This window comes from Ornithorhynchus anatinus, chromosome 9 (genome assembly GCF_004115215.2).
Source record: "Ornithorhynchus anatinus isolate Pmale09 chromosome 9, mOrnAna1.pri.v4, whole genome shotgun sequence".
In the NCBI taxonomy this organism is placed as follows: Eukaryota; Metazoa; Chordata; class Mammalia; order Monotremata; family Ornithorhynchidae; genus Ornithorhynchus; species Ornithorhynchus anatinus.
In genome coordinates this window covers 41,315,816-41,342,069 of record NC_041736.1, presented here as the reverse complement: position 1 = coordinate 41,342,069, position 26,254 = coordinate 41,315,816, and the positions used below count along the sequence as shown (strand labels likewise).

Here is a 26,254-nt window from a genome sequence, read left to right as displayed (position 1 = left end):
TGGGAACTCCTGGAAATCTACTTGCAAAATGAGTTGCCAATGACTGAGTAGGAAGAAATACCAAGCCTCCCCATAACTAGGCAAAGAGACTAATAAAGGGTCTTTTTTGAGCTAGAGGGGTCCCTGGGGTCTGGCCCTATCTGTACAGCGTTCTCAAGGGAGTTTCTCAGTGCATTAAGAGAATGAGGGGAAGGAATGGGGAGCATGCTTAGCCCTTGAAGGACAGAGCTAAGCAAGGCCCCCGAATGAGCTCAAGAGATGCAGAAAATAGCCATGTGAGTCAATTCAGGACGGTGCAAATGAACATGCCTGGGGGCAATACAACTCAGCTCCGGTTCTGAGGCTGCTGGCAATGTAGGGAGTGATTTTTATTTGAGTTCTGATATCAGCCCACTGGGTGAGAGGAGGCAGGTGATCAGATAGCGTGGCTCAGTGGAAAGAGCCCGGGCTTGGGAGTCAGAGGTCATGGGTTCTAATCCCCGCTCCGCTGCTTGTCAGCTGTGTGACTTTGGGTGGGAAACTTGACTTCTCTGGGCCTCAGTTACTTCATCTGGAAAATAGGGATTAAAACTGAGAGCCCCACATGGGACAACCTGATGACGTATCCGCCCCCAGCGCTTAGAACAGTGCTTTGCACATAGTAAGCACTTAACAAATGCCAACATTATTATTATGTGAGGGGACAGCACGATGCAGTAGCAAAAGAAGCCCCAGCTCTTCTGGGTCTGAGGTAGTGAGGGAGTCTTTGCATGGAGGACACAGACCCTTCAGAATGGAGGAGGCCATATTTCACTTAGAAGAGCACTGACCACTGGCTCCAATCCAGCCTCTTTGTCATCCTTTGTTGTGTCCCTCAAGTATGCACCTCCCTCTCTTCCTTTCAGGGGAAAAAGGGCAAGACAATTAAATAAGGAATGATCCTTTATGTTCAGGTTATGGAGCAACTCTATCTGTAACGGCCTTCCTCCTCTGCCTCAGTCCACTCCTTTTGGGCATTTTCTCAGCGAACAGGCTGAGAGAGTGGAATCTTGCCCAAACTCAAACTGTGTGTTTTAGCCCTAGAGATCTAAGGCCCACCCTGACCAGCCCACCCTGACCAGACCTCCTTCCAGGTCAGAAGAGGGGCTCAGCCTCACTTCTGTGAGTGGGGATGAGGGGATACGAGCCCTTGCAGAAGCGATTCCTTCAGGACTTGTAACCCACAGAAACACACACCATGGACACCCAGCAATTTAGAAATCTTGTGGGCCTGAAGTGGTGGAAGGCCCCCTGAGAATGGGTAAATGGCCCTATTTACATATACACCCCCACACAGACACATACGCATACACATACAGATGCACACATGCCCTTCCCCTATCTGGATTATTTTTAGCCCCATAGCAGCTGTGACAGAGGTATAAGTGGGAAAGGATGGCCCTATCGGAACAGCCACAGGGGAGCTCCTGAGGGGAGTGAATCCAGGCCAGCTGCCCTATTTGACCAGTTGGGAAAGTGGCCCTGTCCGCTCGAGTGTCAGCACAAAGCCCACACATTACAGCCCTTCCAAATTTGCTCCGACTTTGTAGCCCAGGAGATGGCAAAAGGGGAAAGCTGAAGGGAGGGGCAGCTCACTGAACCTACCTTTCCTTTTCGTGCCCCTGCCCAGTCAGAGGGAACCCTGGGCCAGTCAGGGCTCTATGTGAATACTGAGTCTGTCACTGCTTCCCCTAGATGGACCCCATTTATCACTCCTCCCCAGAACCTCTTCTACTAACAAGGATTCTGTGTCCTCAGGGCCCGGCTCATTCCCGAGCCCTCCCTGTTGCTACTCCCTGTTGCTTTTTTTCATCATCTTCTCTTAATTGTATAGTCCAACTCCTTGATTTAGACTCTTCTCTCATCCTGGTTGTGGAGGGGGAAGATTTGGGATGGGGGGTGCTTTGGGAGCGGGGAAGGAGTATGTTTGACTCCAAGTATGTTTGGCTCATGTTTGTGAATTGTCAGGAAAATAAAGACTGATTTTTCTTTACAATTAGGTGGGGATTTTTGTGTGGCATTTTGTGTTGAATAAAAATCACACACAAATACAAAACATCAATGTCCCCAAATCCATCCTGTATGAACAACTTTATATTGCTGAAAACTATAAAATTAGAATGGCAGGCATGTATACATAGGTGTGGGTTTAGGGTTGGTTGGGAGAAGCTAGCTCTAGGTTTTCCTTCTGAGGAAGAGGGATCTCACTGAGGGAAGAGTTTAGAGTGGCCACTTGTCCGGTTTTATTCCAGACAGTCTAGTTTTCAGCTGATCTGTCCAATACTAAGATGTCACTGGATGCCTTTATGCTGGATATCTTTATTTTTTTAAACACCCAACATCCTACCACATTAGCTCCTCTAGCTGCAGCACCTCAGGAGGGAAATGCAGAAGGTTTGGAGCAATGGAGGGGGTTAGGAGCCTGGTGGCATGCTCAGCAATTCTTCTACAAAGAATCTTTTTGTGTGTGTCTTCTCATGCCCTTAATTCATGCACATATGGAACTTCTGTCTGCTGCTTGGGTAGAGACAGGGGTAGCAACAAGGATTGTCCGGAATTTTTTAGTGCCAACAGTGGCCACCCTAGAAGAGATACAGAGAGAGCTCAGAAATATAGTCCAACCACTGGCCCGGGCTACCAAGGCCTGGTTCTGATCAGGTCTTTGGATTAGTGGAATGGTTTCAATCGCGTGCGTTGGGTGAAGTATCCTGCCCAGCCCAGAAGCTTTGCCAGGCAGCCACCATCGGAGGGAGTACCACCCCAGCCAACAAAAGGCCTGACGGCACAGTGGTCGGTGGTGGCGAGGTAGTCAGACTGCTGAGTCACTTTGAGCTGAGTCCATCTTGCAGGTTTAGCAGCTCTCACTCTCCCCACTCTCCACCCCCAGCCATACAGAACACGACCTGGGCCTTCTTCCTAGGTCACCTACCTCCCCAACCATTTGATTCTCTCGGGGTTTCTCTCTGTGATGCTTCTCTCCCCACTGAGGGAGGCTCCCCCATCAACCGATCGTATTTACTTAATCACATTTAATAGGACACAAATCAGTGTCCTGTTAAACAGCCCTTCCCTCTACCCACTACTTCCATATTTTTCTCACTCCCCTTTCAGACCCTTAATTTTAGGCTATGGCCGAAAAAAAAAAAGAATCCTTCCCCGCCCTGCCTCATGGCTGCATTTGCAGGGTCCCCACCAACTGGGACAACCTGCCAACTCACACTCCCGCTGGTACCAGTGGCTGGAACTTCCACTGTTCCTCCTCACAGTCCAGGTAGAGGCGGTTCATGATCTTGTTTTTCTCCTCGGGAGGTATGAAATTTTCAATGATCAGGTACCTGGAAAGGAGAGTAGAAAAGTATGAGGAAAGGAGATGGATGGAGAGGGAGAGGGAGAGGGAGAGGGAGAGGGAGAGGGAGAGGGAGAGGGAGGGAGAGGGAGAGAGAGAGAGAGTTTGTGTATAAATAGAAATATAAGCCCAGTAGCATCAGAGAGACAGGGAGAGGGCGGAGCACAGCCGAGAGGTAGAGAAGCAGGGTTACAGCCAGAAATGAGAGGGATGAACATCTCAAGACCTCCACATTTCAGGGCACTCTGCTGTCCCCTCATTCTAACCCAACAGACTGAGACCAGGGTTTGGGGAATTTGTTCTGGACAGCACTAAGTACTTGAAAAGTTCAGAAAAGATGGCATAAAGGAGAGGAGGCAGAGGAGGAAGGAATCCCCAATATTCTGGTCACCGCTCCCCAAGAACACATCTATCCTTCGGCTCTTCCATGGAGGGGCACTTCAGGACTGAGAGGGAGGGAGCCTGAAGAGAAACTGAGTATAGGAATGTGCCGGAAAGACCTTAGGTAGGACCACCAAATTAGGTAGGGAATGAATCCAGGGGAAGGGGCTAGGGGGTTGTGACTCCACAGGAGGAAGCGAAAGGCTGAGGAGAAAAAGGTAATCCCTACTTGAGTTTGAGTTCTCTTGTCTGCTCGTTCTGCGCCTCTTCCAGATCCTGTCGCACACGGATGTACTCGTCGTGCTGATCCTGGATCTCAGCCTTCACGGCCTGTAGCTTCGCATAGAGCTGGAACAAAGCTTGGGCTCAGACCTGCCCGGCCCGACTCGGAAGACACAATGTAGGGGAAGCTACTCACTCACTCAGGGTCTGCCCTGCTCTGCCTGGGGAAACAACCGGAGCCCTGAGCCAGACCTCCCCTGGCATCGTCAAATGAGCGTGATGCCGGGGACTCCAGCTGGCTCCTCCAGCAACTAGAGCTCTCCCAACAGACACTGATCTAGTCCATACCTTGGGTTTTGTCTCACTGCTGAAGCCCCATCCCAGTGGCCCTTTAAGCATTTTCACTGGCTCTGAGCACAGCTTTGGATGTGTCTGAATTTCCTCAGACACCTTCTTTCCCTCCAAGGTTTCCCTCCTCCAATTCCCAGACACGTTAATCACCAAATTTCCTGCTAGGGACTGCCACTGCAGGAGCTATGATCCAAGATTGTGGTGGGGATGGGTGTGTGAAAGAGCATCAGAGTGTTCATGGGCAGATCACTTATTTCCCCCCACACACCCCCTCATCCACACGCCCTTGGAGTGCAGGTGAGGAGTGGGAGATGAGAAATAACACATCCCAGAAGGGCAGACGGTGGGCCAACTCTAACTGATTGCACTGAGTGGATCCAGGCCGGATTCCCCACCTCCCCATCTGACCCCAGGCATCTCACTTTCTTAAGCTTCTTTGTCTTGACTTCAACTTCCTGCTGCAGAGATGAAAAGGTGCCCCGCAGCTCCATGGTCTCCTCATCCCGGAGCATCATCTCTTGCTGCATCTCCCGCTCCCGCCGTTTCTAGGGCCAGAAAACGCAGGGTGCAGCTCAGTGGCTGGGTCACTGGAGAAATGCTCACAGAAATGGGGCTATTCAGGAAACTGACCAGCAGGGTATCGCTGCCCTGGTCAAGGAGGCAGGCAGGCCGGCCATACTGAACCAAGAGGGGAAGAGGCTGAGCAGAGGGGTGCCCTCATGGTCCCTTCCCCAAGACTGCTAAGGATCAATGTCCTCCAGCCAATGGTGACGGAGGGAAAAATTAGGGCTCTCTGCGTGTGATAGGGTGATGGGGGTGGTGTTGGGAAGTGGGACAGTCAACCCCTGGGATCCTATGTTTTGAGTCACCACCTCAAAGGGATATTCATTCAAAACATCAGTTGCCTATTATGGCAGCACTCCTACCTGCTCTGCGATCTCCTGTCTCTTGAGTTCTAGCATCTTCTGCTGTTCGTTGGTGTGGTCCATTATATTCCGGCCCCCAATGAGCAGTTTGCTCTCCATTGCCTGGAGAACAAAAAGTAATAGGGATGGAGTCCATAATGTCTGGTGTCAAATCCCAGCTCAGACTTTCCGTTTCTCTGTTTTCTCCCTGGTGTGAACAGAGGGGGAGGTCTGTGCCCCCAAGTCCTCTCCAGTTTTTCCTCTTACCCTTCTGTCCACACAGAAAAATTCCTCAAATCCATACGAGTCTTCTTCCTCAAAGCAGGCGGACCATTGGGTGGGACTTCATAGCAACAGGACTAGAATTTGTCCTAGAAATGAAACAGGCTAGGAGACCAAGCGCATTCCCACTCTTTACAAACAAAACTCCCTCTGCCCTTCAGGCCTCCCACAACAAAACACACCAATAATTTTCCAACCCATTTTCTGTTAACTATCTTCACAATTTCCAAGGCAGACCCTCCATAGACAGTAAGCTTCCACCAGTCCCTGAAGAAAAGACTGGGATCCACAGGCTACAGAAGTAGGAGCAAAGTAATCATAGCCGTATCATATCTCTCTCTCTTCTCTCTCTTTCTCTCCCCCCCCCCCCCCCCCCCCCCCCGGCCTGACACACATACACAGGAACAGCTCTTTCTTTGGCTGGAGTACAGGGGCAGCCCAGGGCATACCAGGTTCTGGCCAAGTAGGACATAGCTTCTGTGGAGAGAACCCAGTAATTACGTGATTTATTAAGTATTTACTAAGTGCTAAGTAATGCTGGGGTATGTATAAGAAAATCAGATCAGACACAGTCCCTGTCCCATCTGGGACTCATAATTAAGCAGTAGGGAGAGCAAATATCCACATTTTACAGAATGAGGAAACTGTGGCACAGAAAAGTTAAACTGAAGCAGCATGGTTTAGCGTGGGCCAGGGAGTCAGAGGACCTGGGTTCTAATCCCAACCCCACCCCTTGCCTGCTGTGCAACCTTGGACAAGTCACTCAATTTCTCTGTGTCACAGTTTCCTCACCTGTAAAATGTGGATAGTTGCTCTCCTACTGAAACTATAAGCACCATGAAGACAGTGACTGTGTCCAACTGCCTGGTTATCTTGTAACTATCCAAGTGTTTAATACAGTGCTATGGCTCAAAGTAAGTGCTTAACAAATATCATTATTATTATTCTAATTTACTTGCCCAAGATCACACAGCAGGGCAGTGGCCTAGAGCCCAGATCTCCTATTCCCCCAGATCTATGCTTCCATGCCTTCCACTAGGTCATGTTGCCTGTTATCCCCCATTAAAGATGGGGAAGTCAGGTTCTAGAGAGGGCCCCGTGACTTGGTCAACATTACATAGCATGCCAGTTACAGAGGTGGGACTAGAACCCAAGACTCCTCTTTCCCCGTCCCATGCTCTCTCCACTGCACTGCCTTGGCGTCTGTCCCATTCTACCAGTCCAGTGCAGGTCAGGGTTTCTCCCTTCCTCAGGACTTGTGAGACAACTTCCACCTTGGGGCAAGCACCAGGGTCCTGGGCAGGATGAAAATCACTTCCTCTCTTTCGATTAAATTTCTTATGCTGAAGAGAAACTGCCTCCCATCAGCTTGGTGGGGTAGGGTGGGGAAAGGGAAGGAGAAGGGTAAATGCCATCATGTCCCTAGGTCCCTGCTCCCAATGGCTGTCTCTTTGGCTATCCTTAGTCCTGAGTGCTCAAGGTATATGGTTTATCTCCAGGGCTCAACTGAGTCCTATTCCGCTCCCTATCTGTCTTCAAGACCCCAGTCCACATTATAGAAGCCCGGTAGGTGCGAAGGAGACCTCAGACTTGAACCAAAGCCTGTACAAACTGCCCTGGGATTTCACTGGCGAGCATAAAGAGATAAACTGTTACGGTACCACAGACGGTGCCCCACCCAGACGAGGCTGGCGGCAAACTATCCTGCTAGTCTAGCTGGGTTGTCCTGTTTGCCAGAGATATCCCAGTCATATAGGCCAAATCAGATAGAGGGGGCATCCCAATTCCAGCTCCCTACTCTAACCGACTGACAATTCCTTCCCTTCCCTCTGTGATCTTTAGAACTGGGCCAGGATCTTCAGACATAAAAATCCCTACCTCCCCACCCATGGAGTCACCAACTTCAAGGTAAGGAACGATATCCTCGCAGGAGTTTGGTGGCAGCTTGGCCCCACTGGCAGAAAATGCCTTGTGTCAAGAAGTCTGTGGAGAGGAGTGTGAAGGGATGGGAGAGAAGGGAAGGGGCAGGGAACAATCCTGGGTTTCTGGGTTCACCCTGGCCAGAAAGATACACTTTTCCTCGGTGCACTTCTAAGAGAAATATCATAGCAAGTGCCTGGTCCTCTGTGACATGGGCCATGGTCAGACCCCAGACCTAGCAGAGGCTCAAGTAGTTAAGCTCTGATGTAGCCAGTGGAAAAGAGCAAACTTTGCTTCTCTTCTTGACCACAGAAATGGGACCCTCTGGTTTTCCTGCCCCAAGCAGCCAAAGCAGAGGAGAATCCCAGTATCTGCTGAGCCTCTGAAACTCATCCCACAGAAGAGGCTGACAAAGAGCTTCTCCTGAGCAAAGGAGATAGGCAAGCTTGGAGTGAAGAGTGCCCAGAGCCTAGTGCTGAGTCCAGCCAACAGCTGGTTTTCATGAAATGGCTGTCCAGCACTTCTGCCCCCTGACAAACAGACTGAGGCACAAACCAGTGCCCTTCATTAGCCACTCCCAGTGGAACCACACTTTCTCCTCTTCCTGGGAAAAATGAAGAAGGGTATTAAACTGTCCTGAGGTGCAGGAGACCTGGATTCTAATTTTTACTTCACCTAAGTCAGTACAACCCTGGGGAGGTTTTGCAGTTTCTCTTTGTTTCCGATTTCTTCAATAAAAAGTCCTTTCCCAGTCTCTTCCACCCTGGATTGTTCATTTTGAAGATCAGTGAGTTAATACCCTTAGGTTAATACTCTTAGGAAAACTGAGTAAAATACAGAGCCAGTCTGGCCCATGATAGATCTGACATGTCCCAGTGCTAGGCTGGCCAGTCAACTGGTTTTTACAATGAATAATCCAGTTTTCAGCAGTACCAGTATGGAACTAGTCTGCTGGTACCAGTACGGATCTGGGTGCTTTTATTTCTAGTTTTTCTTTTTTCAGCACCAAGCCTCCCTCTACCTCAGCTCCTGGTGCAGAACAATAATAATAATAATAACTGTGGTATTTGTTAAGTGCTTACTATATGCCAAGAACTGTTTGAAACACTGGGGTGGATGCCAGGTAATCAGATTGGACACAGTCCCCATCCCAAATGGGTCTCACAGTCTTAATACTGATTTTACAGAAGAGGTGACTGAGGCACAGAGAAGTGAAGTGACTTGCCCAAGGTCACATAGCAGATTAGTGGCAGAGCTGGGATTAGAACCCATGTCCTCTGACTCCCAGGTCTGAGGCTCAGACACGGCACCACGGTTCACCTGAACCTGAGAAGCAAATGAAAAGAATCCAAAGCAAAAGGCAAGCTCTGGGGTCTCTGAGTCCTGCATGCCCAGGGAAAAGCATATGTCATCTTGTGTGTCCCTCTGTCCAGTATTTGAGAGGGTCATCATTAGTCACCTGATCCACTGCAGGTCCCTGTTAGTGTCAATCTGATCTGGCCTGGCTCCAGGTGCAGCATCCTGGAACCAGAAGTGCCTGGAAATTCACTTCCAGAGAGCTTGCGAGATTGCCCTATGGGCTGCTGGGATCATGGGGCTTGAAAGGTTGACTCATGAATCCCTGGCAACAGCAGCCCACAGGCTGACTTTGCAAAGCCCTAGAATGAAGTTTTTAGCCACTTCTTGCTTGGTTCCTCTGCAACTCCCACCCGAAATGGGAGTCTGTAAAGAACCGGAGCGGGGCGGGGGGGTTGTCCAGGATCTGCTTTGTGCTGACCCGACCTGGCCCCAGGCCCTTGGGACCAATACAGAGGTTAAAAATACAGAGCGTGGCCTGAACTGAGCTCCAGAGTGTGAAGTCCACATCTGGCCTGTCACCCAGCTGGGCTGACCTCATTTCCAAAGGAGAGGGGCCTCACATGTGTGGTGCCCCACTATTTCCCCAGCTCTGGGTGAGAGGGGTAGGGATGAAGATCAGAAGGCCTGGGGTTGTCTGGAGAATCTGTCCCTTGTTTTCATGAATCAATGCTCCCTTTGTGATCTGGCCACTGGAAGTCCAGATGGGAGGGGCCTGCAGATAGGACCTTGTAAGGCCTTTCTGGTTCAAAATGAGGCCAATGTGATTAAAAGGTTGGGTCGGGGGGTGTGGTTGTTGGAGTCCCAGGAGTGGGATTGTGTGGAGTACCCTAGGCCTGATTCCTGCGAGGGCAGGAGAGAGGAGAGTTCAGGGTCTCTCTGTTTTGACCCTGGGCACCACCCCCCAACCACAAAAAATACCATGGGTATCCTCATCTCATCTCCCTCCATCCTGATTTCCTAACTCCTAAGAATGGACTCACTGCAATAATTACACCGGCCAAGATGACCGTGGCCAACCTCTATCTAGTCTATCAGCACAACTTTCTCAGAGGCAGAGTAGAGAACCCAGGGGATAGGTAAGTATGTGGCCAAGTCTTGGGAATAGTGTCACAGTACGGCTGCGGCATGGAGCCTTTAGAAGGACTCTGGGAAAGGAAGACTATGACTCTGATCTCTAAATGCAGCAGAACTGACAAACTCAATGCTGGGAGAGGGAGAAGTGAGGCCGAGCTGATCTTCAATTGCTGATCTGGAAAGCCAGGAGTCCAGAAAGGAGGGAGTCAGGCAAGTCATTCTCCCAGAAAGATGCCATTAGACGGACAAAAAAAATCAATCATCTGGGCAGACTCAAGTGGCATTCACTGCACGTTCCCAGCTACTGCACCATCACACTCCAAGCCAGTTAACCTCTGAGAACCTGGAGAAAAGGACTCTAACAGCAGTAAGCAGATTGTATTCAAGTGCTCACGGTAGCCTTTGAGCCCTCACACAGGTTCAGACCAGCTCAGGAAATAGGTCTGGGAGACTAATATTCTCTCATTTTGTTTTCCAACATGATTAGTTCAAAACTAGAGCAGGCTGGGGATGACTCAACAGTGTCCTCCACTGTGAGGATCCCTCAAGACCCATGTTGGAAACCTTTGGCCGGGTGCTACAGAGGTAGATGTCAACTCCAGCGGTGGCCCGAGAAGTCATCCCAGGCCAGGACAGAGAAACAACTGCCCAGATCACAAGGAGGGTGTGTCAAGCTCCCTACCTTATAAGCTGATTGCTGATTGAACTTTGGAAGCAAGTTATGTTTTTTTGACCATCAGCCTAAATGCCTCCTTGCCCCACTCTTTCATTCATTCAATAGTATTTATTGAGCACTTACTATGTGCAGAGCACTGTACTAAGCGCTTGGGATGAACAAGTTGGCAAGAGATACAGTCCCTGCCGTTTGACGGGCTTACAGTCTAATCGGGGGAGACGGGCAGACAAGAACAATGGCAATAAATAGAGTCAAGGGGAAGAACATTTCGTAAAAACAATGGCAACTAAATAGAATCAAGGTGATGTACAATTCATTACCAAAATAAATAGGGTAATGGAAATATATACAGTTGAGCGGACGAGTACAGTGCTGTGGGGATGGGAAGGGAGAGGTGGAGGAGCAGAGGGAAAAGGGGAAAAAGAGGGTTTAGCTGCGGAGAGGTAAAGGGGGGGTGGCAGAGGGAGTAGAGGGAGAAGAGGAGCTCAGTTTGGGAAGGCCTCTTGGAGGAGGTGAGTTTTAAGTAGGGTTTTGAAGAGGGGAAGAGAATCAGTTTGGCGGAGGTGAGGAGGGAGGGCGTTCCAGGACCGCGGGAGGACATGGCCCAGGGGTCGACGGCGGGGTAGGCGAGACCGAGGGACGGTGAGGAGGTGGGTGGCAGAGGAGCGGAGCGTGCGGGGTGGGCGGTAGAAAGAGAGAAGGGAGGAGAGGTAGGAAGGGGCAAGGTGATGTAGAGCCTTGAAGCCTAGAGTGAGGAGTTTTTGTTTGGAGCGGAGGTTGATAGGCAACCACTGGAGTTGTTTAAGAAGGGGAGTGACATGCCCAGATCGTTTCTGCAGGAAGATGAGCCGGGCAGCGGAGTGAAGAATAGACCGGAGCGGGGCAAGAGAGGAAGAAGGGAGGTCAGAGAGAAGGCTGACACAGTAGTCTAGCCGGGATATAACGAGAGCCTGTAGCAGTAAGGTAGCCGTTTGGGTGGAGAGGAAAGGGCGGATCTTGGCGATATTGTAGAGGTGAAACCGGCAGGTCTCGGTAACAGATAGGATGTGTGGGGTGAACGAGAGAGACGAGTCAAGGATGACACCGAGATTGCGGGCCTGAGAGACGGGAAGGATGGTCGTGCCATCCACGGTGACAAAGAAGTCTGGGAGAGGACCGGGTTTGGGAGGGAAGATGAGGAGCACAGTCTTGCTCATGTTGAGTTTTAGGTGGCGGGCCAACATCCAGGTGGAGACGTCCCGGAGGCAGGAGGAGATGCGAGCCTGAAGGGAGGGGGAGAGGACAGGGGCGCAGATGTAGATCTGCGTGTCATCTGCGTAGAGATGGTAGTCAAAGCCGTGAGAGCGAATGAGTTCACCGAGGGAGTGAGTGTAAATGGAGAACAGAAGAGGGACAAGAACTGACCCTTGAGGAACTCCAACAGTTAAAGGATGAGAGGGGGAGGAGGCGCCAGCAAAGGAGACCGAGAATGACCGGCCAGAGAGGTAAGAGGAGAACCAGGAGAGGACGGAGTCCGTGAAGCCAAGGTGAGATAAGGTATGGAGGAGGAGGGGATGGTCGACAGTGTCAAAGGCAGCAGAGAGGTCAAGGAGGATTAGAATGGAGTAGGAGCCATTGGATTTGGCAAGAAGGAGGTCACGGGTGACCTTAGAGAGAGCAGTCTCGGTAGAGTGGAGGGGATGGAAGCCAGATCGGAGGGGGTCTAGGAGAGAATGGGAGTTAAGGAATTCTAAGCATCGATTGTAGACGACTCGTTCTAGGACTTTGGAAAGGAAGGGTAGTAGGGAGATAGGGCAATAACTGGAGGGGGAAGTGGGGTCAAGAGCGGGTTTTTTTAGGATGGGAGAGACGTGGGCATGTTTGAAGGCAGCGGGGAAGGAGCCATTGGAGATTGAGTGGTTAAAAATAGAAGTTAAGGAAGGGAGGAGGGCAGGGGCGATGGTTTTAATAAGGTGAGAGGGAATGGGGTCCGAGGCGCAGGTCGAGGGGGTGGCACTTGCGAGGAGGGAGGAGATCTCCTCTGAGGATACTGCAGGGAAGGATGGGAAAGTAGGGGAGAGGGTTGGTGGGGGGGAGGGGAGAGGCGGAGGGGTGACTTTGGGGAGCTCAGACCTGATTGTGTTGATTTTCGTGAGGAAATAGGTGGCCAGATCATTAGGGGTGAGAGATGGGGGAGGGGGAGGAACAGGGGGCCTAAGGAGAGAGTTAAAGGTCCAGAACAATCGGCGGGGGTGACGGGCATGGGTGTCGATGAGGGAGGAGAAGAAGTTTTGCTTTGAGGAAAGGGAAAGGATCTCCCTCTCAATTACCAATTGAGTGGGCATCTCCTAGTCCTCTGTCCAAATGACCAGGTCTATGATCCAACAAGATATTGCCCTATGTAAGCCCTGATTCTATTTTTACCTAGTAACAGGCAATCACCCAACCTGTGATCCTCACTCTCCTATGAGGGTCCTTCAGAAACCTGCAGACATCAGCTTCTGGGCTATAGGAGATGAGAGAGTGGAGACAGAGAGAGTTAGGAGTAAGGAAGGAGGCATGGTCCAGAATGGGGCAGCAGTCAAAGAATAAGGGACAATGCACCTGTTCTGGGATGAATTATTTCAAAGCAGATGCTTTTTTGTTTCCAGTTCCCAGCTGCCAGCTGCCCAGTTTTCCAGAATTCCACCGTGGCACAGGGGTTGGGCTGCCCCTCACGGCATAGTGTGTGCCAAAGAGTAGCCTTGGCCCCGATGTGGCGCCAGTCCCCTCCCGAGACCACGGTGCAGGGCCCTAACTGCAGGTCTGCCAGGCAGCCAGGTGGCCACTAACAGCGCCGCCTGCTCTCGCAGCGAGCCGGCATGGCTCCGGGCAGGGCCCAGGGGCCGCTCTGAGCTAGAACGGGGGAATGCCGGCTCGCACTCCTGCTGCTCCTGCTCTTTCAGCCAGTTTTACATGACTCCCAGGCCGGCCCTCCAGGCTTCCCCTCGTACACTCCGGGCTGCAGCATGAGCCCGAGCCCAAGCCCGGCCGCTGCAGCAGTGGTTTGAATAACTTCCTTCATTTCCCCCCACCCACCACAAACAACCCTGATCTGCCGGAAAGGCAGACACTTATAAATGCCTCGGCCCTGCTCCCCGTTCTAGAATAAGTCCATTTTTAGAAGGTGGAGCTCTTGCAATTACTTTAGGCTCTGAGGCACATCAGACAGAAATCCAATTTGTTCTCCTGCCTACAGTGGCTGAGGCTAATGCTCAGCAAAGATCATTCCTGTTTCACAGCACAGGAAACAGAGTTGTTCACTAGTTCCCAGTTTCCAGTTGAGTGGACAATGCCTAGACTCTCTCTCTTTGCCCTCTAGTTGCTTAATTGAGACCCATTAGATCTTACGCTTCTTGAAGGCAGAGAATATGTGTCTCATTATTGTGCTTTCCCAAATACCTTGTACAGTGCCTAACACTCAATAAATGACATCCTTTTACCTACTGATAGGGAGCATATCTGGAATCAATCATTCAGTGATATTTACAGAAACAGTACGGCGTAGTGGATAGAGCAAGGGCCTGGGAGTAAGAAGGCCATGACTTCTAATCCTGGCTCCTCTATCTATCTGCTGTATGACCTTGGGAAAGTCACTTCACTTCTCTGTGCCTCATCTGTAAAATGTGCCTCATCTGTTAAATGGGGAGCGAGACTGTGAGCCCCACATGGGACAGGAACTGTTCCAATTTGTATCCACTCCAGTGCTTAGTACAGTGCCTGGAACACAGTAAGCACTTAACAAATACCATAATTATTATTAGTAGTAGTATTATTATTTACTGAGCACTTACTTTGGGCATAACACTGTACTAAGCACTTGGGAGAAGTAAAATATAATGGAGTTGGTAGTCACAATCCCTGTTGACAAAGAATTAAAGTTTCCAAGGGGAAAGAGACATTAAAATGGACAGAAGCATGGGTTCAGGAGTCAAGAGCCCAAGGTTCTAGTTCTAACTTTGCCCCTGACTTACCAAGTGACCCCTCCAAAAAGTCACAGTCTCACTTGGGACCTTAGTTTCCCTCCCTGTAAAATGGGAGGAAAAACTGCTGCTCCCGGGTGCCTCTCCAGGGAGATCTGAGTGGCTTCTGGGCTTCCACTGCAGCTCTTTTCCCCTCCCCAGAGCCAAGGCCAGGGTAGTTAGTCCAACCACCAGCCAGGCAGAGGCTATTTCTATTCATTCAGCACCTGGACTGCTGCAATCTCATGAATGAATAATGATGCTGCTACTGCTCAGAAGTGAGGAACTTCTGACCAAATGAAGGGTTGTTTTGGAGGCTCTCTTACTGGAGCACTCGAAAGGCCTGACTCCTCATTCTGCCAGCCCTGCTCTGAGGCTCACAGGCTTCAAAGGGTTCCAGGGGGTCCAGGGCCTTGGACAGCCAAGCAGATTAGGCACAGTCACCTTAGGTCTATGCCTGTCAAGGCTGCTTTCCAGCTTCTTCCTCCCCCTGCACCCAGGGCACAATAAGAGCATTATCAGAGCCAGTTCAGATATTCCTGGAATAGTTGGGGGCTGGGAATGACTGAGAAAGTTATGACAAGGCATTTTTTGCTCCCACAGAGAGCAAGACACCACCCAAATAATTTAAAAGCTCTGATGCCCATTATATCCAATTGACCTTGGTTCTAAATAAAGCTATTCTTGTCTTATAGCCCCTTCTAGTCCCTTCAAGTCTTATGAAAGGAGTGACAAAGAGCTCTCTTCCAGGTTTCCTAACCCTCTCTAAGTTTTTCACTGGATGATTGGGATTGCTTATTTCATGGTGCCTTCAGCTCTGTGGAGGCCCTTTGAGTCTGACACCCAGTCCCCATTAGGTCCCACTGCCTCTTGGAATCTCATTTAAGGGTTTTCCTTTCAAACACACCTGCCACGGTCAAGAGCTTCCTTCCCAGTCGCTATAATAAACAATGATATGGAAATGTTTATTCAAAAATGTGAAAATTTGAACAAACTGTTTATCCTTTAACTGGCTGGTAAAGAGCCATCCAGAAGTGAACTGGGGTCAGACACATAAGAATAAAAGAAGATACACAATACTTTTCTAGGATTCTGTCTCTGACACAGAAAACAAAGGATACTGGTAAGGGCCATGTGAAGGTTAATTGTCTGGACATTCATCTAATGGTTATCGATTATCTTTCACTTTTTCTTCTCTTTCATTTTTTCTTCTCTTTCACTTTTTCTTCTCTATCCCTAATTTTCCTTCAAAAAACCTCATTTTGGACCTCTAGTCCAGGTATTTATCCAAGCCCTTCATGAAAGCAAACCTATTAATAGTTTTGCTTACACAACTGCCTAAAGTAACAAATTCCACATGCTTACCACCTGTGGTATGAAGTGTTTCCTTTTGTTTGTTTTGATCCTGTCCCCTTCAAGCTTCCTGGTGTTAGTTACTGTTGGATTTAGTGAATGTCAATTCTGTGTTTGCCCTGCCCTGCCCATACTCTTCAAGATTTGTATATCCCTCAGCCTTTAGCTTTTCGGATGGATGAATCCTAATTTTTTTGGTCTACCCTCATAAACAAGCTGCCCTATCCCTCCTTCTGTCCCATGGAAAAGGATCCCAGGCTGTTCAGGAAGGTCAGAACCAGTGGAATTCTGGGTCCAAAATTTCCCCAACCCCCAACTCTGGACCCCCCAGCTACAGGTAGGAGGAGGCTCTCTGGCAACTGCATTTCTAAATGATAATCCCACTTGAATTGATCCCCAGCTATTGTTTCTAGAGCATTCATATAAATGACATCTTTGGGACTCATCCTCCCCATCTGACCTAGTAAATTCCTCCAACAATTGTCTAGCATCATTTACTGGCTCTTTCAGACATGAAGCCCAGGCCCCTCCTGGTCTCTTTAGGTGGTCAGTAGCTTTCCAAGTGGGAAAAAAAAAAAATGGGGGCGGGATAGGCCTCCTGCTCATTTCCCTTAGGGATCTTGTAAATAATGGTAAATTAAAAACACACATGTTCAGGAGCTATAAGGAAGCAGAATGGACAAATAATCTCTTCTGCTCCACTAAAAGGTGCATGGCTTTTATCTCTTCAAAGAGAAAAAGTGAACTGGACTATTTACCACTCCTAGTCCATGGTGTCAGTTTGCTTGCCCCACTACCCTGTCATGAAAGGAATGGGGGAAGAGAAAGATTAGGGGGGTTTGAAGAGTGGAAGGTTGGGCAGAGGTGGGGGACCATAAAAAGCAGAAAGGACTGGGGGAGCAGTCTGAGGCAATGGTGTTCAAATTCTCCATCTAGGCTATGCAGCTAAGATGGCTTAAATAAAAATTAGCCATTGAGTCCTGCTGATGCTGTGTGGAGGGGAGGGGGCTGAGCTGCTCTTATTAGAGGCCAGGTGACACTAATCTGGGAGTTTCACAGAAAACGTGCACCTCCAGCCTCCCTTTCAAGCAAAGGGGAATTCATTCATTCATTCATCAATTCAATCATATTTATTGAGTGCTTACTGTGTGCAAGGCACTGTACTAAGCACTTGGGACAGTACAGTATAACAACAGCCACATTCCCGCACAAGTCTAGAGGATGTAGTCTGTTGGGAAGGGAGGATGTTTCCTTTACTCAGAACAAAAATGAGTGTGCCTACATCTGCCGAGGAACAAGGAAGGCAGAGGTTCCCAGGGCCTTATTGGCATGAGAGGGACTTTGGAACATCAATCTGCACTCCCAGCCTCGCAGTTCCTTTCCTAGTCTCTGCATAGGGTGGAGTTGCCTAAGGCCACGGACTCCATTCAGTCATATTTATTGAGCATTTACTTTGTGCAGAGCATTGTACTAAGAGCTCGAAAGGCTGTTGCTTCAGTTAGGGCTTGCACGCTGGGTTACTGAAGACTCTTTTCTGTCCTCTCACCACTCCTTTCAGGGAAACCCTAGGCTGAGAGAGTTCCCAGCTGCCAACATCCCAAAAAGCAGGGGTGATATTGTGCCTTGAGGGGGACAGGGCTATAGGCCGTCAGTCTCTCCCCTCAATCCCTCCCCTCAAACCACCCTGCAAATCTTGGAATTCCAGGGTCAGCTGCTCTGCTTCTGCCCTCAACTTAATGGGGAAAAGGGCATTGGAGGGGAGGGTAGAGGTCTTCAAGCTAAAGGAAGAAAAAGGTAGAGAGAACAGAAAGGAGGAAAAAGAGAGGAATAAGCAAATACAAAGATAAAAGGAAAAATAAAATATAAGAGAAAGCAGGAGATTCAGGTCTACATGAAATGCCCAGGAATATGGAAAAAGTATGTTAGCAGACAAATAAAAATGAAAGAGGAATGAAAGTGATAAAGAACAGAAAATTAAAAAGAGTAAGGAGCAGAGTCATCAGCAGGGAGAACAAAGAGATTCCAGATAGTACTTTTACTCTATTGTACTCTCCCAACTGTTTAGTACAGTACTCTGTACAAGGTAAGCACTCAATAAATATGCTTGAAATGAATGAATGAATTAATTAATTAATTAATTAATAGGGCACTGCGACTTGAGGAAATCCGGGAGAGAACTGGGAGGAGAAGACGTGCCGGAATGCCAGGTGCCCTATTGAGAAGGGCAAATAGATGAGAGGTTGATCTTAACGTGGGCTCCGGGGATTAGAAATGTTGAAGAAAGAGATAGATGCATATCCCAGTTCTTTTGCTCTTCTCCCCACTCCCACCCTCTCTAGGATACTAATAATAATAATAATAAATAATATTTTTTGAACATTTACTGTGCAGAGCACTGTATTAAGGAGATTATATATAACAGACTTGGTAAAAATAGTCCCTGCCCATAATGAGAAGAAGAAGAAGAAGAATTATTGTACTTGTTAAGTACTAACTGTGTGCCAAGCACTCTATTAAGTGCTGGGGTAGATTAAAGATAATCAGGTTCAACATAGTCCCTGTCCCTTGTGGAACTCATAGTTTCAATAGGAGCCAGTAGGATTTAATTCCCATCTTGAGTTAACTGAGGCAAGGAGAAGTGAAGTGACTTGCCCATGGTCACAGAGCAAACACGAGGCAAAGTCGGAATTAGAACCCAGGTCCTCTGACTCCCAGACCCGTGCTCATTCTTCTAGGCCATGCAGCTTCACCTGTAGCTGCAATCATCTATTCCCCACAGAGATAGGCCTTGAGCAGGGGGCAAAATGGGTTTAGGACTGGTCAGAAACATGCATCCCAGAAGGCCAGGCAAAGTAGTGACAGAAAGAGGGGTCAGGACCATGGGCCAGAATGGGGAGACAAATAATGAAAGTGACCACTCTCTCTCCCACCATCCCTGCCTTGATTCTAGATCTGAACTTAGCAGCCAAGGTTAGTAAGGGGTCCTGGTTGTTCAAATCAGAACTGAAATTGAAAAGCCTTTTTAGGTCAGAGATTTTCAGGTTGGTTTCCTATTTTTGCTGCATTATTTCCATTTCTTTCCCTCCCACCCGGCTCCCCAACAAAATGTCATTATAAAGGACAAACTGTGCAATATAGGACATTTTCTGTAGCCTTTTACCAAGTAGGACAGAAAGTTGAAATATAGATCATCTTGTCTCTTAATTGTAGCCCCGATTACTTACCCTCAGAGTAACTACAATCAACGCCACTCTTTCTGGTACTGTGACATTCTTTGCCCTCGCTCCCTTTGCTGGAGCCCTAATCTGGATCACCCCATCTGTTTCTCCCACTCGATGCCCAAGATGGGCAGATGTCTCTGGAATACGACTAGACCCCTCATCAACTACTGCCACTAGAAATTCACATTCTCTTCCATCGGCTCTGCCCTGCCCACTTCAGGGCATAATTCTACATCTCTTGTACAGTCCATTACCACCTCATTTCAACCTCCTACTGAAGCCTAAAACCCTTTTTCTACTGGATAGTCTCTGCTTAAGGACTTCCCAAACCTTACTGTGCAAACCTCAGTTTCTATTCTGAGGATATTCCATTTTTCTTTAACTAGATGCTGTTAATCTTCTAAAATTTAGAAGATCCTACGCTTCTTGAAAATGGGGATTGTTTCTGATCTAGACTCTATAACACGCCCCTCCAAATGCCCAAGGAATCTAATGGCGCTCTAAGCGAGCCTTATGATAATTGATGTGCATGCAAACAGACACACCGGGAGACACATTATCACAGAAACAGAAAGAAAGTGACGCTCCCACAGAAGCACAAAAAGACTGAAAGCCAGATGAGAAACAGAGAGAGAGAATCGGTTAAGATGTGCACACAGCACACTGCAAATGTAGAACAAAGAGAATTAGGATATCCAGAGGTGGCAGGGGACAGCAGGAGAAACACAAAGTGAGAGAGACAGCAAAAGAGAGAGAGAAAGAAGGAATGGCTGACTGAGCATTTGGGTGCTTGAGCTGCAAGTTCTCCCCAAGGGTGAGTGTGACACAAGCAGTGTGGGGAGGAAAGGGAAAACATGCTACAAGAAATAGAGAAGGGAAGTCAGTTGGGACAAGGTGGAGATTCTGCCCAGCAAGAGGTAGCAGGCAGATAGACTTTCATTCAAAGGCAACTATGGCAACCAGAAAGAAGAAAGAACCGAGAGCAGAGCTTGGACATTTCAGAGAACAGAAGTAGAACTCCAATCCTCACAACCCCATCTCAAAGAGCTGGGTGCAGGAATAGCTCTGGCATGTCTAGAAACAGCTGCGGAGGGAGGTGGGGTGACAGGGAGAACACGACCTGAAAGAACCGATCCCAGAATATGAGGGATTTGATTCTCGATGGGAAGGTCGCTTGGGTTACCTCTGCCCCCTCCCTACGTCAGCCTTCCCTGTTGGCTTGATCTCTTAACCTCCATCTTTGCCTCTTGAATTTTCTGTCATGACTATGGGTTCTTCACCAACCCCTGCCTAAGTCAGCCCTTTTCCCCCCTTCTCTGGTTGGGAAGGGGGTGAAAATTCAGGTTGGTATTTATTAAGCACTTACATTGCTCCAAGGTCTCTGCTAAGTGCTGGGGTAGATACCACATAATCAAATCCAGGCACGGTCCCCCTCTCTCATGAGGATCACGGTCTAAGAGAGAGAGGGAGGGCAGAAATCGTATCCCCATTTTACAGGTGAAGAAACTGAGGCTAACTGAGGCACAGAGAGGCTAAATGGCATGCCCCAAAATCTCACAGCAAATAGTGGAGGAGCTGGGACTAGAAGCCACATCTTCTGACTCCCAGGCCAGGGTTCTCCCATCCCTACCCCAAAACACCTTAGACCCCCAAATTATTTAGGTAGCTCTTTTCTGAGCTTTTTCAATGTAAAGCTGAGGATTCAGCGCTTGGCAGTGCCCTGAGGGGCAGGTGGCCAGAAACAAGGGGCACCACTTGCCCCCGTCCCCGGATGTAAGCCATGCTGGCTGAAGTTCCTCTTAGGGAAGGTTGTGAACCATAACTGGGGACTGAGAAGACGAAAGGCTTAGTAGAAAGAGCATTAGCCTGGGAGCCAGAGGACCTGGGTTCTAATCTGCCTGATGTATGATGTTGGGCAACTCGCTTAACATCTCTGGGCCTCAGTTTTCTCATCTGTAAAATTGAGATTAAATACCTGTCCTCCCTCCTCCTTGGACTGTGAGTCCCATGTGGGATGGGGACTGTGCCTAATCTGATTATCATGTACCAACCCAATCTTTGGCACATAGTAAGCACTTAATAAATACTACCATTGATTATTATTGACTTCAGGAAACCTGATCCTTAACGTCCTGAGCAAGCCCTTCTTTGCTAGGGATCCTAAAACTTTGAAAAGTTACGCCCTCACCTACTCCCCAGAGTTATGAGAAGCATAATGGCCTAGTGGATAGAGTATGGGTCTGGGAGTCAGAAGGACCTGGCTTCTAATCTCAGCTCTGCTACTTGCCTGCTGTGTGACTTACGGAAAGTCACTTAACTTCTCTGTGCCTCAGTTACCTCACCTGCAAAAATGGGGATTAAAACTAATGAAACACACGTGGGACATGGACAGTGTTGGACCTGATTTGCTTGTATCTACCCCAGGGCACAATATAGTGCCTGGCACATAAAAAGCGCTTAACAAATACAAATTGTACATTCCAAGCGCTTAGTACAGTGCTCTGCACACAGTAAGTGCTCAGTAAATACGACTTAATGAGTGAATGAATGAAATACCATAACAGAAAAAAAAGGATTCTTTTCATTTAGTAGGTGGAAAACAGAGTCTTGTGAGCTCACTGTGGGCAGGGAACGTATCTACCACCTCTGTTGTGTGTTGTACTCTCCCAAGCACTTAGCACAGTGCTCTGCACCCAATAAGTGCTCAATAAACACAATTGATCGATTGATTGAGGGAAGAAGTAGCCCCAGGTCAAAAGTAAGCAAGTGACATAAGGCTAAGAAGAGTCCTGATTCCCAGCTCTTTGTTCTCATCACCTGACTGTCCCTCTTAGACAGCCAAGTCAGTGCTCCTTCTGTCTTTGAGTGTTTCCCTTAGGTGGCCCACAGCCTGAAGCACTAATTCCTTCATTCATTCAATCGTATTTATTGAGCACTTATTGTGTGCAGAGCACTGTACTAAGCGCTTGGAATGTACAATTTGGCAACAGAGACAAGCCCTACCCAACAACGGGCTCACAGTCTAGTTCAATGGCAATAATTGATGAGCATTGCCATTTCCTGCCCTTTCTAACTCAGCTATCACTTCCACAATGGGAGGGACAACCAACCGATATACCCAGAATGGAGAACTAAAATATCACTTACAACCTTTATAGCAAAAATAAACACACAACAACAACAAGCACCCCCCCCCCAACTTATACCTAACTGTTACCTAAAGCAAAGAAAACATTTTTCCTTAATAATGCAAATACTTTGATGGTTTACCACAGAAGTTTAGGCCAAATATCAGTTGTTCTAAAGACTCACCAATTTGTAATGCCATTCAAAGAAGTCAGCCCCTAACCATAGATTGTACCCTAACCAGTCACTCTACCCAATTCCTTTGCCAGGAGCTGGGGTGAGGTGGGAGAAGGAGTTGGGGGGGGTAGGGAGGTTCCCCCATCTCCAAATAGAGACTCTTTATACAATGTTTTGCACACGGTAAGCGCTCAATAAATATAATTGAATGAATGAATAAAATGGTGAAGGGGGGCAAAGGGAAGAGAATGACTCTGAAAGGAGTAGGAACCCACAGGATTTGCACGTAAACCCTGCTGTGTGATGTAGGTGCTAACTCCGGGGCTGTTTTTCCTGCCCAGGGTCCAGAGATCACAGTTTTCCATAAACAGAAAAACAAAATAAATGCAGCCCGGCTGACGCCCTCTCTCCTGCCCTCCAAACCCATACCAAGGCTCCCCAGCCTTGCCGGTGACCCCTCTTCAGCTCTACAGTTCCTCTAGACCCTCAGATCAGAGAATCCCTGGAATCACAACCTTTTTATTCTTCTCTCGATCCCGCAGAAATGCTGGGCATAGGCCCTACCCTTTTGCATTAAGTCTCACCTCATCTCTGAGATTTTACCCCCAGCTAGCCACAGTGCAGCACCCTGATGCCCCCGAAAAGAGTCCCTCTGGGGTCTGAGTTTTGCACTCGAGCTGATTTGTTTCTCAAGTCAGATCCCCTGCAAGCCTCCTTTCACTCACTCACTCAAACGATCAAATCAGTGGCATTTATTGAGAGCTTACTGGTTGACAGGACTTCCCTTATCTTGCCCCCAGGTAAGGAACAAGCCCTGCCATCCAGCCTCCTGAGATCCTCTGCCACCCCACCTCCAAGGATTTTCCCCTCCACCCTCTGAGAGATGTCCAGCAGAAGGGAAGGATGTGAAACCAGGAGAGGCTGAGGCAGAAGGCAGGGCAAATGGGAAGCAGGATGAGGCCACGAGTCCTGCTTAGACAGCCAGGCTCATTAGCTGGTACCAGAATGGCACAGGCAGATGCCCTAGCAGCTGCTTTCTTGGAAGTGGGAGGGCAGGGAGGGATTTTTACCAGGCATGCCTGGGGGCGGGGGAGAGGAAAACAAGTGAGACTAACCCACAGACAAGCACGCTCCTCTGGCCCCAGAACAAGTAGGCGGTATAGCCGGGCACTGGCCGAACCCCAGGACTAGCCACAAATGCTAAAAACAAAGGCCCAGAGGAAGCCCTGGCAGTCCAAGCTCCTTCACCCACAGTGACCCTCACCTTGTACTTGTTAGCAAGAAGCTCCAGGGCCTCCTGTTCGCGCCGCAGGTCCTCGATCATCTTCTCCTTTTCTTCCAGCAGCTTCTGCTTCTCTTCACTCACCAGGCTGTGATCATCCTGGATGGCGGCCTTTTCCTCCTCCAGTCTCTCCTTCTGCTCCTGCAGGTAATTCTCCATGTTATTCTCCAGTGCAGTCTCCACCGTGGGCTGGGGAGGGTGGGTGTTATTGTTGTTATCATCCTCCTCCTCTGCCACCCAGGCCTCGTTCAAGGGAGCCTCTGGGCCCCCGTCACCAGCCGCGGCCTTCTTCCGTCGGCTGCTCCTCCGCCGTGGCCTCTTGCCCAGCATGCCCCTCTTCTCCAACTGGGCCTTGAGCCGGGCGATCTCCTCCTGGAATTCCCGCAACAGGGTGTCCTTGGGGTCCTCGTTCACCCGTGGCTTGTTCTTGATGTTTTTGGCCCGGTTGGCGAAGCGCAGGGTCGACAGGCTCTCGTCGTAGCTGTGGGAGGCAGGCCCCACCGTGGCTACCATGATGGTCTTGGCGTTGCCCCCCAGGGAGTCCTGCAGCAGCCGGGTGAGCTTGGAGTCTCTGTAGGGGATGTGGGTGCTTTTGCCGTCCACCAGGGCCGAGATGACATTGCCCAGTGCGGAGAGGGACAGGTTGATCTTTGACGCCTCCTTGGGCCGTTCCCCACCGCCGCCGCCTCCCCCACCGCCCCCCAGGGCCTGGGGGGCGCCGCCTCCGCCCGGGTTGGGCCCGGCTTTACCCTGCCGCTCGCTGCCTGCCAGATCGACCAAGTTGAGCTTGCCCACGCGGATGTGATCCTGGCCGTCCGACCCCTGCTCGCTGCACTCGATGGTGATGACAAAGATGGCATGGGAGCGGGAGCTGACCTCGTTCATGTGCGTGCTGCCCACGGCCCGGGCCTGGTTGCCCAGGTTCATCACGTGCTCGATCTCTTTGACGTTCTTGGTGACAAAGGAGGAGAGGTCCTTGATGTACACGCCGGTCTCGGGGTTCTCTTTCAGATCGAGCCTCTTACCGGGTTCCTTGGAGAGCAGGTCACGAATCTCCTCTTGGTAGATCTCCAGGTAGGAGGCCCGCACCAGGTACTGCTGGTTCTGGGAGCGGGAGATATGGGTGAAGATGTGCTCGAAGGCATTGGGGATAACCCCACGCTGCTCAGGTTCAGCCCAAGTGCCCTGCATGGTGTAGGTCTTGCCGGTGCCCGTCTGGCCATAGGCGAGCACGGTGCCATTGAAGCCCTGCAGCACCGAATCGATCAGCGGCCGCACCGTCTCGTCGTACAGGTCGGTCTGCTTGGAGCTGGCATCGTACACGGCATCGAAGGTGAAGGTCTTGGGCAGCTCGCCCGGGGCGGCCCGGGGGCTCCGAAGAGTCACCTGCCCCAGCTTCACGTCCATCTCCAGGATCTGTTCGGAGCCAGCGGCCTCCTCCTTCCTGCTCATGGGTCGGCACCGAGCCACCACCTTCAGTGCCTCGCTCTGCTTGGCTTTATTAGCCATCTTGCCACTGCCCCCCTCTCCTTCCCTCCCTCTCCGGAGACCCCCCGGCCACCTCCCACCTGCAAGGCCTCCCCGGCCTTCCTGGGACCGGTTCGGTCGGGCTCCTCAGATCTGCATGCAGCTTCCTTCAGGGAAGGCTGGCTGGGTGGTGGCTGTCTCTGCTGCTGCTGCTGCTGCAATCCCAGGCTTTGAAGCCTCCACTCGTCGCTGCACGGGGGCCGGGGGCGGTGGAGGGGGGGGGCGGAATTAGGCAGAATTCCCCGGCAGCAGCAGTCGCAGCGTCGCCCTCTGCGAGGCTGCACCCCCGGCCCGCCTCATCCTGGGCCCCGGGGGAACCGCAGTGGTAAAAGGCCCCGCCAACAATGAGCTCGAGGAGGAAGAAAGGAAGGAGAGCGGTGAGCGGCGAGGATCCAGTCTCCTCCTCTTCTCTGAGGTTCCTGGCGATGAGCTCAGGATCTGGGTGGTCCTGGGCTGCGATCCTCGGTGAGCCTTCGAAGCGGGGGAGAGGCGGCACCTGGATTACCCTCCCCGGGAGGGATGCTCATTCATTGCAGCATTCCTACTGCCTCCACCGGAGGATGAGAGAGAAAAACAGAGGGGATGGGGCGGAGCAGCGGCTGGAGGGGGGTGGATGTTGTCGCTGCTGCTGCTGCTGCTGCTGTTCTAGTCCGATGCCTTTGGGGGGACCGGGGGTGGGGAGGGAGGGAGGGAAAAAGAGGGAGCTTGGCCTGATTTGCTGGGAAAGGAATAAACTGCAATCTTCCCCACCCCCTCCGCTCGCACACAACAAGCTCCTCTTGTTCCCCAGCCCCTGCCTGCCCGCCTCGGGTAGCTGGCTTGCATCAGTCCCACCCCACCCCATGCCCTGTCAGTGCCACCACCCACCCTCACCCCTCGGGGCTGTTGCCGGGGCAGGCTGGGATTTGTAGTCCCGCCTTTGTTGTCGGGTTCCCCATCCCCACTCCTGGCTGCCTTCCTGGGAAGTGAGGGATCCCAAGGGGCTCCCGGGGCCGCATCCCTCCCGCGGCTTTGTGGGAAAATCAGCTTCCTGCCATTGTGTGTGTGTGTGTGT

General features: G+C 50.2%; 1 protein-coding gene across 3 annotated transcripts in view; it reads right to left on the bottom strand.

Annotated features, from left to right (window-relative positions):
- Positions 1 to 26,000, bottom strand: part of KIF3C (kinesin family member 3C) — a 30,772-nt gene extending 4,772 nt beyond the window's left edge. Inside the window, exons 1-5 of one of the 3 annotated variants that reach the window (XM_039913075.1) lie at positions 23,656 to 26,000; positions 5,245 to 5,346; positions 4,741 to 4,863; positions 3,975 to 4,093; positions 3,237 to 3,353 (exon numbers count right to left, since the gene is read on the bottom strand). In XM_039913075.1, the coding sequence (XP_039769009.1) occupies positions 3,237 to 3,353; positions 3,975 to 4,093; positions 4,741 to 4,863; positions 5,245 to 5,346; positions 23,656 to 25,182 (1,988 nt within the window). In that variant the 5' untranslated portion in view covers positions 25,183 to 26,000. The remainder of the gene's footprint in view (positions 1 to 3,236; positions 3,354 to 3,974; positions 4,094 to 4,740; positions 4,864 to 5,244; positions 5,347 to 23,655) is intronic. The other 2 variants (XM_007666730.3, XM_003430586.4) reach the window with 2 other exon arrangements.
- Positions 26,001 to 26,254: the final 254 nt, after the last annotated feature.